This window comes from Eublepharis macularius, chromosome 16, assembly GCF_028583425.1.
Source record: "Eublepharis macularius isolate TG4126 chromosome 16, MPM_Emac_v1.0, whole genome shotgun sequence".
In the NCBI taxonomy this organism is placed as follows: Eukaryota; Metazoa; Chordata; class Lepidosauria; order Squamata; family Eublepharidae; genus Eublepharis; species Eublepharis macularius.
The window spans coordinates 30,819,490-30,834,284 of NC_072805.1; the positions used below are offsets into that span (position 1 = coordinate 30,819,490).

At 43.9% G+C, this 14,795-nt stretch overlaps 1 protein-coding gene across 1 annotated transcript; it reads left to right on the forward strand.

Annotated features, from left to right (window-relative positions):
- The first annotated feature begins 6,541 nt into the window (after positions 1-6,541).
- Positions 6,542-13,722, forward strand: LOC129344059 (spermatogenesis-associated protein 2-like). Its single transcript, XM_055000545.1, has 2 exons — positions 6,542-6,917; positions 10,902-13,722. Exons 1-2 carry the CDS (start codon positions 6,591-6,593, stop codon positions 12,363-12,365), a joined length of 1,791 nt encoding a protein of 596 aa, XP_054856520.1. The 5' UTR covers positions 6,542-6,590; the 3' UTR covers positions 12,366-13,722.
- Positions 13,723-14,795: the final 1,073 nt, after the last annotated feature.

A 14,795-nucleotide genomic window follows, 5' to 3' on the forward strand; every position in this document is an offset into this window, starting at 1 on the left:
CTTTTTGAGATGAGGCAACTGGAACAGTACACAGTACTCTAAATATGAAGTTATAAAAAGGCAAGTATGGAGCAATACAACATTCCATGGAGTTATGCAAAAGCATTGCAATATTGGCCATTTCATTTTCAGTCTCTTTCCTAACAGTTGCTAGCACGGAATTGGCCTTTTTCACTGCTGCCGCAAACTGGTTTCATGAGACTATTCCCTGTGACATCAAGATTTCTTCCCTGGTCATTCACCCCCAGTTCAGACATAGGATCTACCTTTAACCTTATTCTGTTAGCGGAAGAATCCTTTCCCATTGTCTTGAACCACCTCCACTGCAAAGCATTATATCTTTGGAAGAGTCATGAGACCGAAACACTTTGTCTACAGTGGTTGATCCATCTGTGATGGTTTGTTCACATACAAAACTCATCATCTTTTTTATGCAGTCAACAGACTTTCCAAAAAAACAATCATTAAAGCAAATTATAGTACCTTACCACGTTTGGTTAACAGAGTCCTTTCAAGATCTAGTCTCAAAAGCAACGTTTTAAAAAATTACCCACTCTTTCAGCAATATGTACATTTCCAGCAAGGGATAGGGTCACTAGGTTTTCCGCCGAACAGTCTGATACCTTTGCGAAGAGTGGAACAATTACTTCATCTCTGACTCCTTTATAATAATGACGGAATAACACATGGGTCTCTATCGTTCCACACCTCAAGAACACAACCGAGCAATTTGAAGGGATTTGCTTGTAACAAATCTTGAGGGTTGCTTGTAACAACCCTCAAGATTTGCTGATAGCAAAACATTATAATGAACTAAGATAAAAGCTCTCCTATATTTTGGTACACTTAAGATTCTGAAATAGTTTCTTAAGTACTGGAAAGTTGAGATCCATGGTTAAAGGTGAACAAGGTCAATGTGTCACAGCATACCTATTGTGGTTATCTATGGGCCAAACGACAAGTGATGAATGACACAAGTTGGGCACTTGTCAGCTTCCCTCAATTTTTGATGGGAAATGTAGGCAGCTTGGCGGAATATTGGACAAGTGACAGTTGAAAAGTCCACTGGACAGCAGTTGGAGAGCCAAGCTGCAAGACCAGGACGCCTACATTTCCCATCAAAACTTGAGGGAAGCTGACAAGTGTCCAACCTGTGTCATTTGTCACTTGTAGCTTGGCCCTATATCACATGATGAAGAGGTGAATATACATGTGAGAACATTCTCTTATATTGGCAGCAAACCAACAAATTGCTTGGGGCAGAAGTACTAAAGGAAAACTCGCACAGATGCTAATATACTGCGCTACAAGCATTAGCTCGGATATAGCAATAAGATCCATTCAAAACATTTCATTGCCCATTGTGTAATTTGAATATTTTTTTACTGGAGATCATTTTTTTAAAATCACATGGTATGTAACATCACTGCTCAGAAATCTTTTCCATTCACCTCAGAAATCAAGACTATTTTTTCTTTGAACAGTGTAATGATTTGTAACAAACGGCATGTCTACTTTACTCCTCCCCTTTCTAATTTTAAATACATTGCTGAGAAAACTTTTAGTAAAGAATATAAAACACAAATTGTTGCTGTCAGTCGATTTCATTATGAGTGCACTAAATTGCAGTTTGTGATGTTTTGTTTCTGGGTCCCCCCCCCCTACTTTTTAGTTGACTGGCACTTGGAAACTTTTGGTCCTATTATGCAGTCTTGATTTACTTACAGCTTTAAAGGAAGGGGGGTCCATGTAAAATCAAAATACTGAAAAACAAGTGGGAACTGTGCATTTATCTGAAGTGGTTTCACACTGGTCAGTTGTGGCTGAACTGTCATCTGTTAGAAAGGCAGTTACAACAGCACTCCCAGAGGATGTCAGCTATTCTCAAATTCCACTGATTTCCCATTTTTCCAAAAGACTGTTTGCGTCTGGGAGTACCCATTTGAAAATAGATGCTTCGAGGGCTCATTTCGGAGGGGGGATGCGCAGGAACACAGTTCCAGCAGTTCCCCAAAGCGGTCACGTCAGGTGGCCCCGCCCACCTGACCCTCAGCCATTTTGGGCCCATTTCAGCCTGGATTGGGGCCGAAACAGCCCGGATCGGGCCTCTGACAGGTGGTGGATCACTCTCCCACTCAGCATTCCTGACCATTTTGGGCCCCTTTTTGGCCATTTTCAGCCCCTTTTTGCCATTTTGGACCCAATTTCGGCCCTGAATGGTCCAAAACAGCCAGGATAGGTGATGTCAGGGGGTGTGGCATATGCAAATCAGTTATGCTAATGACACAATTCTGGTGATGTCAAGGGGCATGGCATATGCTCAGCCCCGGCGCCAGGGTTTCTGGTGCTGGAGGCCAGCCTCGCACACCCACTCTGCGTGCGCGCAGCCCTGGACTGCGTGATGACATCATCACATGATGACGTCATCACGCAGTGCCACTGGCAGGTGGCTGGGACGGAGCAAGGAGGCCACCCGCGCACCGCACACCGCCCTGGCCGCCTATTGTTCCTGGCCTGTGTCTGCTGCACCTGCCTGGGGGCAGGCGGTGGCACGGGGCTGGCTGGCGGTGGCACAGGACACGCACCTCCACCCCCGGCACCCCCTCCGGCGCCCGCTCTGGCCCCATGGCCCCCTTAGCCCATGCCTCACGGCCTCAACAGTGGCACCAGCCCTGCATATTCTAATGAGTTGTGCTAATGAGTTCCTCCAGCTCTTTTTCTATGAAATGACCCCTGGATGCTTCCCTCATAGGTGGCCCTTGGCTTAGAACCTCCCAACAGTTTGTGATTAACAACAGTCTCCACGACAGCCATTTTCTGATTGGTCCCATCTCTCATGGCAGCCATTTTGGGGTGGTGCCTACTCTATCTCAACAAGACTGAGAGCAGAACCACAAGTGACAAAAGGCACAGATTGGACACTTGTCTGCTTCCCTCAAGTTTTGATGGGAAATGTAGGCATCCTGGTCTCGCAGCTTCGCTCTCTGACTGCTGTCCAATGGACTTTTCAACTGTCACTTGTCCAACATTCCGCCAAGCTGCCTACATTTCCCATCAAAACTTGAGGGAAGCTGACAAGTGTCCAATCTGTGCCTTTTGTCACTTGTGGTTCTGCTCTGAGTCTTTTTTCCGTTAAACTCCTGATTGTTCCAAGAGCCACTCCGTTGCAATTTTTTCCCCATTGTTGTAGAATCAATTCACAATTTCTATGGAGTAGAAAGTCATTGTGCTACTATGATAGTTTACATTTTTCATAATTTCATGTTCAGTTTCCTCTGAACAGTGAACAGCAACTGCTATAGTGCCCTTTTTGTTTTGAATATATAGCATAAAACATAACACAAAATGCAACATAACAGAAAATGCAACAAAGCACAACATAAAACACTACAAAAAACATAAAATAAAACACATAAAACACAACACACTATAGTGCCATTCAGAATTAGCACCAGTTCTTGGTGTGTGGTTTCTGAGGGGAAATGTTTCACTTCAGAGGGAAAGCTTAAAGATGCTAGCTAGCGTTAGTTAACTGAAACTTGGGTACAGACTTGTGAGCACGTGCTTTGCACAATATAATTCCAGAAAACTGAATACAAGATTGACAGTGTTTAATAGGGGGGGGGGGTTAATGATATGGCACCATGAAAGAATCATGCAAATCAGCTCACATTTGAAAGCAAAATAGGTCACATAAGTGACTGACAGAGGTGGAAAGAAGGCAGAATGGTGATCAGAATGGAGCCATCCCACCTGTGGATCAGAAAATCGAGGCGGTGAAAGATTTCCATGGTAAAGTATCACTGACAGCATCCAGGACCTCTCTTGTAATTGCTAATGGTGTGGTTCCTTGATGTGGAACCCATTTCCCTTTCATCCCCCTTCTTGGTAGTGGAGTATGCCATCAAATCATAGCTGACTTATGGCAACTCCTATGGGCGTTTTCAAGGCAAGAGACTAACAGAGGTGGTTTGCCATTGCCTGCCTCTGCTACCTTAGTCTTCGTTGGATGTCTCCCATCCAATTACTAACCAAGGTCGACCTTGCTTAGCTTTTGAGATCTGATGAGATCAGGCTTGCCTGGGCTGTCCAGGTGAAGGCCATCCTCTTTCTTAGCCGCATGATTTAGACCTTAATATTCATTTGTTACCCTGACCTGGATGGCCCAGGTGAACCTGATCTCATCTGATCTCAGAAAAGCTTAAGCAGGGTCAGCTTAGTCTCTTGCCATGATAACCCCACCAGGGGTCACCATAAGTCAGCTATGACTTGAGAGCACTCTCAACAAAAAAAAATCATTTATTATTTAAAAGATTTGTAACCCACCGTCTTTACTGATATGTTGCCCCAGGTAGAAGAAAAGGTTACTCTACAAAGAAGAGACAACTATTTATATAATAAATGACAATAAAATACCTCCCCTTCCAAACAACCTCGTAAAATAGCAGCTATATCTGGGTTGGATCCAACCAACTTTTCTTCTGGTGGAAAAGAGAAGTTGGGGTTCCCTCTGACCAACAAAAAGGCTACACTGGAAATCATGAGAAGTGCAGCAAAAGCAAGGTGGGTTGTGGGCCATAGTAAAAAAGGGGGTTTAGTGAGACTGAGTTAAAAAATGGGTTGGGTCCAGCTCCCTGGCTGGCATATTTTTATCCTACCCTTGCTTCAAGGAGGTCAAAGTGGTACATTTGGTTCTACTCTGCCCACTTCTCCCTCATAACAGGCCTGTGAGGTAGGCTATGGTAAAAGCATGTAACACCCAAGGTCACCCAGTAGCCAATACTACACTGGAACAGTTCTCTAATATTCAACTTGAATATGAAAATGACAAGTCAATACCAAATCTTGGATTCTGTTGGAGGCGGTGTAGATCAGCATCTACCATTGTTGGGTCTGAGTGTGAGGTCAGGTCAAACAAACCCATTAAGCAATCTTTGGCAAAGGACAGTTTCTGTACATGGTTTTGTGAGATTCAAACACTACTCTGATTTCCTCAGAGGCGAAGTAGAGGGAAACAAGATTTTTTTAAAATGTAGAACTGATGGGTTTTGCAAGTGGATACATAACAGTACAGCTTTTAAATTCATCAAGATTTAACATATGAAAAAGCATTCCTCAAAACGGAACTTACAAAATCAGAATTTTTGAAATAAACGTAATTGAAATTTGGTTGTGTTTCTAATATGCCGTTTTCTTTCAGGGGGAATGTGCCAGTATGGAGTACCAGCACCTCTTAGGCGTTTGGGCTGAGAGGCGGAAACATCACGAGTACCGGTAGCTCGGTAGGAAGGAAGGAAGGAAGGAAGGAAGGAAGGAAGGAAGGAAGGAAGGAAGGAAGGAAGGAAGGAAGGAAGGAAGGAAGGAAGAAAGAAAGAAAGAAAGAAAGAAAGAAAGAAAGAAAGAAAGAAAGAAAGAAAGAAAGAAAGAAAGAAAGAAAGAAAGAAAGAAAGGGATGCAACCTATCAGTTCTGCACTGAGACCCAGCAGACTTCCAGCAATAGTTTAGCTTTTCTCTGATGCTACCACCAACTAGCCAGTTACCAAAAGCCTCCCCAAAGTTTCTTCATTTCTTCTTACAACACACTTAGGCTTGGACTCTGGCAAACCTCCAAAAGAGTTGGAAACAAAAAGACATTTCAATAGAAGGCAAGGTTGGAGCTTGGGAACTTTAATTAGGTTCAAAATAGGCCAAAGCTCCCAGGTGTCAGATTACTCAGTGAAAATCATGTTCCTTTTGATATATGAATTTTTAAAAAACCTGTGAAGTCCAACAGTGGTAGAAGGACAGAAGTCCCTGATTTGGTTGCCAGCCTCCAGGTGGGGTCTGGAGATCTGGAATTATGGCTGATCTTCTGACCACTCAGATCAGCTCCCATGGAGGAAATGGCAGTTTTAGAGAACAGATTCTATGGTATATCATACTGTATACTATACAGATTCTATGGTATACCATACATATGATACACCATACATCCCTGCATGCGAGCACCTTACTCTACTCTTCAGTACCGATCCTCTTTCCCTCCTAAATGCAACATTACAAGTCACACCCCAAAATAACAAATAAATAAGACTACCTTCTCTTCTGACCTAAATGCAACAAGACACACTTCAAAATGACAAATAAATAAGACCACCTTTTCTTGTAACTGAAATGAAACATTACAAAACACACCCCAAAATAAAAAATAAATAAGACCACCTTCTCTTCTAAGCTAAATGCAACTTTACAAAACATACCCCAAAATAAAAAATAAATAAGACCACTTTCTCTTCTAACCTAAATGCAACACTACAAAGCCACCCCCTTGCAAGCTTTCTCTTTCATTCTGGTGTACCCAAACCCCACTTCCTGATCTAGGAGAGGAACCAAGCCCTTTGCAAACTTGCAGCTGGGAGTGACAGCCAGGAGGGCCTTTGGAAAGGCAGGCCGAGCAATCAGCGGACCAATGAGCGCCTAAATGGGGAGGGCAGGGCGGTTCGCCGAGCAGAGGAGCGAAGCCCAGTTTGCAGCAACTTCCTTGGGCAGGTGATTCTTTAATGTGTTGGGAGGGGGGGAAATTGTGGCGGAGAAAAGCCGGAGGGGGAAGATGAGGCGGCCCCCCAGCGTGGCTTTGCGCGTGGTCTTCCTGGACTATCTGGCCTTCTACCGCACCAACTGGTCGGAAGGGAAACTCTGCGTTTGCAACGAAGTGGCTGTCAAGGCTGCTGCCCGGCGCTTCCTGGATCGCGCCTCCTGCCCGGAGGAGGGGTTCAGCCAGTTCAACGTGTACAGCATCGCGGAGAAGTGCTTGCAGGCGAAGGGCGAGCAGGGCGGGCTCGTCTTCCCAAAGCTCGTCCGAGCCTTCGAGTTCCTGGAGCTGCTGTGCGTGAACCTCTTCCTCTCCCCTTGGAGGAAAGAAATCAGGTCCTTGAAGGTAAGGCAGCAGGAGAAAAGGCAAGCGGGGAAACTTTTTTTGCCACGAGAAAAGAGCAAGAGTCCAGTAGCACCTATAAGGCTAAGAAAATTAGTGGTAGGATACGAGCTTGTGTGAGTCACAGCTCACTTCTTCAGATATCCTGAGTTGTGACTTAAGGAAGCTCATACCCTCCCTTAAATGTTGTTAGTCTTATAGGTGATACTGGACTCTTGCTCTTTTCTGCTGCTACAGACAGACTAACGTGGCTGCACTCATCTTGATCTTTTTTTTTTTTTACCAAGGATCTGTTTAGGTTTTATTTATTTAGGCATTTATACCCTGCTTTAAGCCCCCCTCCATGAGACCCCAAAGAAGTTTACAACATTGATCTCCTCTCCAGTTTTTCCTCCCAACAACAACCCTGCGAGGTTGGTTGGGCTGAAAAAGAGTGAGCGGCCCAAGGCCGCCTATGCAAAGTGAAGATTTGAACCCAGGTTGTAGTTTCACACTCTAACCACTACAGCACGCTGTTCTCTTCCCACCTCCTATGCCTGTAAGCTTTGCACCTACTGAAAGGTAAACCATAAGAGCTTGGCAGGCCAAAGTCAGAGGCGTTAAATATTAATTTTTCCTTATGTATTTAATGAAAAGGATGCTGCATGGATAGTGAAGTGCTGAGATGCCTTTAAGTGGAAGTTAAGCCCAAATGTGTTTACTTGAAAGTAAGTTTCAATGGGACACAGGTTCTAATATATCTTGCCTTTTATCTTGCCTTTTTCCCAAGGAGCTTGGAGTGGCCTGCCTGCATCTCCCCGTACTCATCTCAACAACCCTGTGAAGTAGGCTAGGAACGTGACTAGCCCATGGTCAGTTTAAGGCCATGTGGCAGGCTGGGGATTTGGACCTTAGGCTTCTCGATTCTAGTCTAGCACTCTTAAGCACTTCAACGCACCAGCACTGAACTGACTTGGAACTACAGCCTGCATTTTTCTCTAGGGAGCACTGCCATTCAGTTTTTAAAAATCGCTCTCTGCACTAATCTGAACTTCTGGCAACCTCTATTGCCTCCTCCTCCCTAGGAAGCGAATGCTCCCTTTTACCAGTGGTGGTCCTTTGAGGTCTCTCTCAGCCCTGAGAGCTCTTGACTGCAGCTGCTGGGGCCTGAATGTGGGGCCTTCTGCAACCCAAAGCATCTGCGCTACTCCTTCCAAGAAACGGGTGCAAAAGACAGTGGCGCTAAGGAATGGTTTTCAGCATATCTGCGTGGCTCTGACCCTGTGCTGTCTTAACAAATTAAAATGTAGCCAACAAATTTTTTCCTAAGCCCTCATGAAAGATCCAGGGCAAGGCCAAATTCAGTCTTTCTGACCTTATGAGTAAGTCTTCAATTTATTAAATAAGTGTGTACGGTCAGACTCTCTTAGCAGTTATAGCACTGGAAAGATGTTACACATGAGTGCATAAGAACACTGAAAAGTGTGTTGGCTAGATTGGGCTAAGATCCACCCAGTCTGGTGGTGTTGTGTGTGTATTTTTGCAAGCGTCCAAAATATAGGCTGTGGGTTGCCTTCTCTATCTACCCTGATTAGAAGTTGGAGGGGTAGATGGGTATGACTTGGTGTATCTTGAGAAACGCTGCCTGCAAGCCGAGTTAATTACTAAACCACGCTGATACATGGTCACTTTCTGGATCCTCATTACACTTTTCATTTATTTAACCATATTTATATCCTGCAGTAGTTGCACTGGTAGAACTTTAGGAAGCATAAAGGGGGGTCCCAGCAGGACTTACTAGGCAACTGATCAGAATCATACCCGTTTCAATGCTGTGTCTCCATCGATTATCTTCTAGCCATTCTGTGAAATTTAAGAAGATGCTTATAGACGAGTCTTAAATCAGAAGCAAATTTTTGCCCCTTTTGGTGTAAGCTGGGCTTCCTTTCTACCTTTCCCATGTGATTGGCACATGTGCTTGGCAGCAGTTTAAAAACTGAGATGTGTCTGTCTTGCCTCTTCCCTCCTACCTCGGGCAGGCGATTTTACTTTTTTAGTATAGTAAAGAAGCAAGTGTGAATAAAAGTCTGAACTCACCTGAATGTTTTAATGGCCTTTTTAAAAAATAAAACAAACAATGTAAGCAGCTTCTAAAAAACTGAAAACCGGTTCTGGGGAGAGGCGGGGAGGTGATTTTGACATCACATGGGCCAGCTAGTCAAAACTTTGCAGGCTTCCCTGAGTTTGATCACATCTGAACCAAACAGGTTGAGGGGCTTTCTGTAGCAGTTGGCCCCACACACCCCTTATGCCCATCTGTACACATCCACTGCATAGCTCCTTCCTGGAGTGCAGACAAGTGATTGCATACTTGAAGGCACCTGCATCTTTAAAAAATATAAATCTCTTTTCATTAGGACTGCTTGTCTGTTAGAGGTTTCATTAAAAAGCATGTGAGCTTTCTATTGGCAAGGAAACTTTTTCCCTCGAAGAGGAAACAGTCAAAAATCAATCCTCCATCAACCGTATGACGTGACGCACTCCAGGTGAAGGCTGTTTTTGCACATTCAGCTATTCTTAAATCAGGTCTAGGCTAGTGTCTTATTTTGCAACTGTACTTTTCCCTGCTCGCTCCTTTGTTATAAGAACCAGTATTGTATAGTGGTTAGAGCATTAGATCAGGACTGAGTACGCCTGGGTTCCTATCCCACTAGCCCATCAAGAGTTCACTTGTGTGACTCACACAGTCAGCCTACGCTACCTCATAGGACTGTTGTGGAAGTAAAATAGAGAGAAATAAGTAATGTGTGTTCCTTGGAGGAAAGGCAGGATCAAACTGTGGCAGAATGGATTTCTCCACCTGTAAAGCTCATGCATTTCCTACACTGTGCAGCATTTAATTATCCTGTTCAGAGAACTTGTAGTGTTCTGCTTATGGCTGTTTAATGTGGCTTCTCTTCCCACAATGTTGCAAAGAATCCTCTAAACCACATAATCTCCCTACCTTTGAACAAAAATCCCATTAACTCCACAAGAGGTTGAATTTAGCAACTGAACTGTGGAACTAAATAAAGAGCAGCAGTTATCATCCGTGATTAATGGCTTGATTATTTAAGTCGGATTTACTTTTTTAAAAAAATGATAAACTTGCAACATAAAAACATACAAACAGTTCAAGAAAGCGGGGGGGGGGGGACTTCCTTCAAAAACTCAATCCAAAGAACAATTAAGTCCGTGTATTGGAATTTAGGCCACCTTTAGAAGTGGCTCATGTGGTTTTCTTTCCTTAGGGGATGCTCAGCCTTCCATGGGTGAATTCTTGCCCCGTGGAATATAGCAGAGATATAGCAGAGATTTCCCCCTGCCCTGATTCTGTATGTTATCATGTTTCACGTGTAAGTGCCACTAACACAATCTCTCCTCTCACATAACTGTCAAAGATAAAGTGGAAGAAGGGAAAACAATGTTGTAAACTGTTTTGGGTCGCCATAATAAAAATCTTATCAACAGTAGCCAATCTTGTAAAAAAACTTGTCAAAAATAGCTGCTTTCAGGCAGCCCCTTAAGAGGGCATCATATGCCCCTAATATTTGATAGTTAAATGTTCTTCTATAGCTGTCATGGCAAAAAACTGTAGACAGCCTGTCCCCCACAGATTTATTTACTTGATTTATAATGCACTTTTTGCCTCCAAGTGTTACAAGTGGCTTCCCTTTTCCACTTTATCCGGACAGCAAGTCTGAAGGTAAGTTAGGTTGAGAATGTGTAACTAGTCTAAGGTCACCCCGCAAGCTTGCATGACAGAGTGGAGACTCAGATATAAGTCTCCTAGATCCTAGTCTGATATCAACTACTATACCAATCCCAAAACTTAAGTGCCAGGGCTGGGATTCCAGTAGCTTTAGGATCATGGAATGTGGCTTCCCTCTGTGAAGACGAGAAATGTTCTGGGCTGTTCCCATCCTTCCATTTCTTAATTACGCTTTTTTCCCTCCGCCTCTCTCACAGACTTTTACAGGAAACTTTGTCTACTGTATGCAGTCCGTTCTACCAAAATGCATCGTGGAAGAACTGCTAGAGAAAATAGGTTACGTCGCAACAGCAGCAACAGAATTTTCCCTTGTCCGAAAGCTGAATGAGGAAGAAGCTGAGCAAGCCGCGTTTGAAATATTCCTTGCAAGAATAGAATGCGAAGACCTCCTTGAAATCACAAGAGATGTACGAGACAGTGACTTGAGAGATGTCCTACAGAAGAGAGCCCAAACGCACTGGCATCCAGAAGGCGAGGCGGACGGAACACACCAGCCGTCCCAAAGGAAGGAGTACATGTTGAACAGAGGAGGAAATAACACAGCAGGATACTCCTGTCCTCAGCAAATGTACTTAGCAAACAGCCAACTAGCTTTTGAGAAAGTTGGAAATACTGAGCTTGGAGGAGAACTTAGCCTCTCGGTCATTACAGCAGAGTCTCAGCCAGTTTCTTCTGAATTCAACAGCTCAAACCAAAGCCAAGCAAGTGCCTCAACAACCTCTTGTGTGAAAAGCTCGGACAGCGAGGACTTCTTGACAAAATATAGTGACATTGTAATTGGGCAAAAGCCTCTGCATCTTACCAATCTCCCCCTGAAAGCATCAGAGGATAAGAACCGGCCCATGGGACTCATCGGACCCACACTGGGCCCACCTGCAAAAGCATTACACTCACACACCCTTCTATCTCCCAATGCAAGCGGTCCACAAGCCTTAGCCATTCTTAATGATGGTGCTTTGGAAGTGTCTTGTGACCACGGGACCCAAGAATCCTCCCAAGAGACAATCGAATCGGAAATCAGAGATGCCATGAATTGCCTATCTGTCGGTGAATCACATCCCATAGACCAACCTAAAGAACTGAAAGGGAAGAGCGCCATACAACACGGCAATAAATTGCACATTGTGATGAGCTTGTCTAGAGAAGAGGACTCTTACGCCTCTGATCAATTAAAGGTCAAGCAAGATGGTGAAGAAGCACTCATGTATCCTATAGAAGAAACCACACAAGAAGAATCCACAATGTACAATGAACCTCAGGAATTTAGTCCTACTAGGGTGAAACTCACAGATTCACCTGGAGGGCATAAAGACGATTTCAGCGTTGACCTCTATTCATCAGATCAGTTCCGTAACACCATCGAGAATGCATATCCCACCGGTGCTTCGAAGTTCAACAGACTTCTAGTGGGCATTTCAAGCCCACATCAGGCTCATGAGTGCTACGGGCATATGGGAGAGCCAGCCAGTTCACCCTGTACCATCCTTCCAACCAGTACTGAAATGCAATATCCTGGTGGCATTCCAGATCTACAGGGCGGAGGGGACCTTGAAGGCCGTCCTCTGCAGTCTTCTCTCTCAGACGAAGTTGCCTTTCAGACTTGCATTGTAAAGATGAATGAAACCAGCCCAGACGATTATGTCCTCATAAGCAAAGACTAAGTGAGGAGTTCACTGGGCTCTGGATTTAAGCACGTTAGAACCTTCCATATCCAAATATGGAGCAGGTTCTCTGGCAATTGGGTTGACAGATGTGCCAAACTGTTGCACCCAACTATTATTTCTTTCTTCAGCTATGTTTCTCACCCTCACCCCTGGTGGCCATTAGAAGGTGGGGTACAACTACTGACTCAATTTCTGACCTCCCATTAACTCTCCAGCCTCTTTTATTTGCATCCCACATTCAAAGGGCTAAAGAAACAGGAAGGGATTAGAATACTGGAATTATTTCATATCAGAGAACCCAAAATATATCCAGCAAAAAGGGAGATCAGAACTAAGTGGTATATGAAATGAGGAGCACATTATCTGTTTCTTTTAAATTTTTTTCCTCCAAGCCTGGCCCACCTTAAGCAAATACTGTTTTCATTTTTAAGATCTGAGATTATGGAAAGGACAGATTTAAGTTTTAGCTTGCTCGTGCTTTTGGGTGAGCCACTTCACACAAACATACTAAATCACTTTTATATGCATTAAATACTTCAGCAAAAAAAAATGTAACTTGTATGGTAGGGAATGGAATTGCATAGCGGCAGGGCCCTTTCCTGACTTTCAGTTTTGTCACATTCTTTTCTTAATATTATGTTGATTCTGAACTGTGGCAGCTAACAATTTCTTCTATCCTGCACCTTTGGACAGCTACCCTTCATTCTACATACCATACATTGGCATTACAAAAAGGGCATTCTTGCAAAATTAATGCTTTTTTTAAAAAAAAAAATCATCAGGCAGTGGCCTGTATCCAACCATTTTTGGTTAATGTGAATTAAGGGCATGTACGTGGTCTTGAGACAGAAGGTTTTTTTTCCAGTGAACACCCTGGATCCTTTTCCTGGACAAGGGGATTATTGGAACTCACTACATCTTAAGAAAGCCTAAGTGTTTTTTTTAATGTGGTTGGATACAAATAAAATATTTCTGGACATTCATCTACTGTAGACACAGCCATCTAACCCATCTTTTTTTAGGCACGTGTATCGCAATGCATTTATACTCCATTTTTAAGTGGTTAATTCCCTAATACAAAATTAACCAAGCAGCTTTGTCCACTTACTCCCGCTGCAGAGTCCTATTAAAATCTGTCGGGAGTCCTCAGGTTCCAAAGCTTTCAGTCCCTCCCTCTGGCTCCAAGCAAATGGAATGAAACTTCAATTAGAACGTGGCCCACTTCTAAGCTCCACGGGTCACCAGCTTTTGTGTAAAGTGCCCGCGAGAAGCCTTGCAGAAGAATCAGTTTTATTTCTAAAATATTTCTATAGCAATTTGCAAAAAAAAAAAAAAAATGTTTTCTGGAATAAAGTTTACAAAAAGCAATATACTTTCTGGCAGCTCTTTTGCAGAGATTAGCTTGCCAACCATTCCCCCCCCCTCCCTCCCCGCCATTTTGAAGACAACAAAGGGTGGAAACATAGCAGGCAGCAATGACAATATATGGATTAAAAGGTGGGAGCTCCGGGGTGGGGGGCAAACAAATGCATTGCTTATTGGGGGCGGATGGCAAAAGGAATGCAAGTTGTGGAACAGCCATGGGGGGGGGGGGTGGCTGGTGTAGGATTTTGTAGCACACAGCACTGAAAGTAGTTAAGAGTCTCTCTACATGAGACATCTGACACATGAAGAACATGTGTTGGGAGATGCAGTGGTAGCTGGGAAGGGTAGTTTAAAAAGAGCTGGTGGCAGGGCAAAAGTTTTGCTATATACCGAAGCTGTGTGAAGGGGCTGTGAAATGCCAGAAGGGAAACTTCAGACCATAACCTCTCCAGGTCCAAGCCTGGCTCTGGAAGGCAGCTCCAGCCCATCTCCATTCATTGCTGTCCTCTGGTAGTGATCCCACACAGTTTTAGCCTGGAGAGGTGAAATTGACAGAGCCATGACAGGTGAAGATGAAATTAACAAAACCTCTGAGGAGTGATCTCTGCCATCTTTTTAAACTATACTTCCAGGCGAAAATTGTGCCTCCTTACACTTAAACATGCGCCAAGGCGTCTCATGTAGAGAAACTCTAAGTTGCTAACAGAGCTTAAGGTCAAGATACAGTTAAGCTCTCCAACACAGTTAAACTTTACTTAGTAATACACCTGCTTCAATGCCTTTAATATCATTTTTTATCCATGCATGTTCCATCATAAGCTACAGGACTTTTGGAACATTCTTGCCTGGTTGCTCTCAAGTAACAAGGAAGAATGAATATGGAAGCAGGCTCAGGGGCAGGGGGTTGCAGCTGAAATAGATGCCTATCAAAAGAGGCACTGAACCAGCTGAGTGCATCGTTTGATGCAAAATGAAAATATACAGGGCTGAAAGCATGCCCCAGCACCAGTGGTTTCCAATAGGAGATTGCACAGTCAGGCACACGTATGTGTAAGCTAGAAC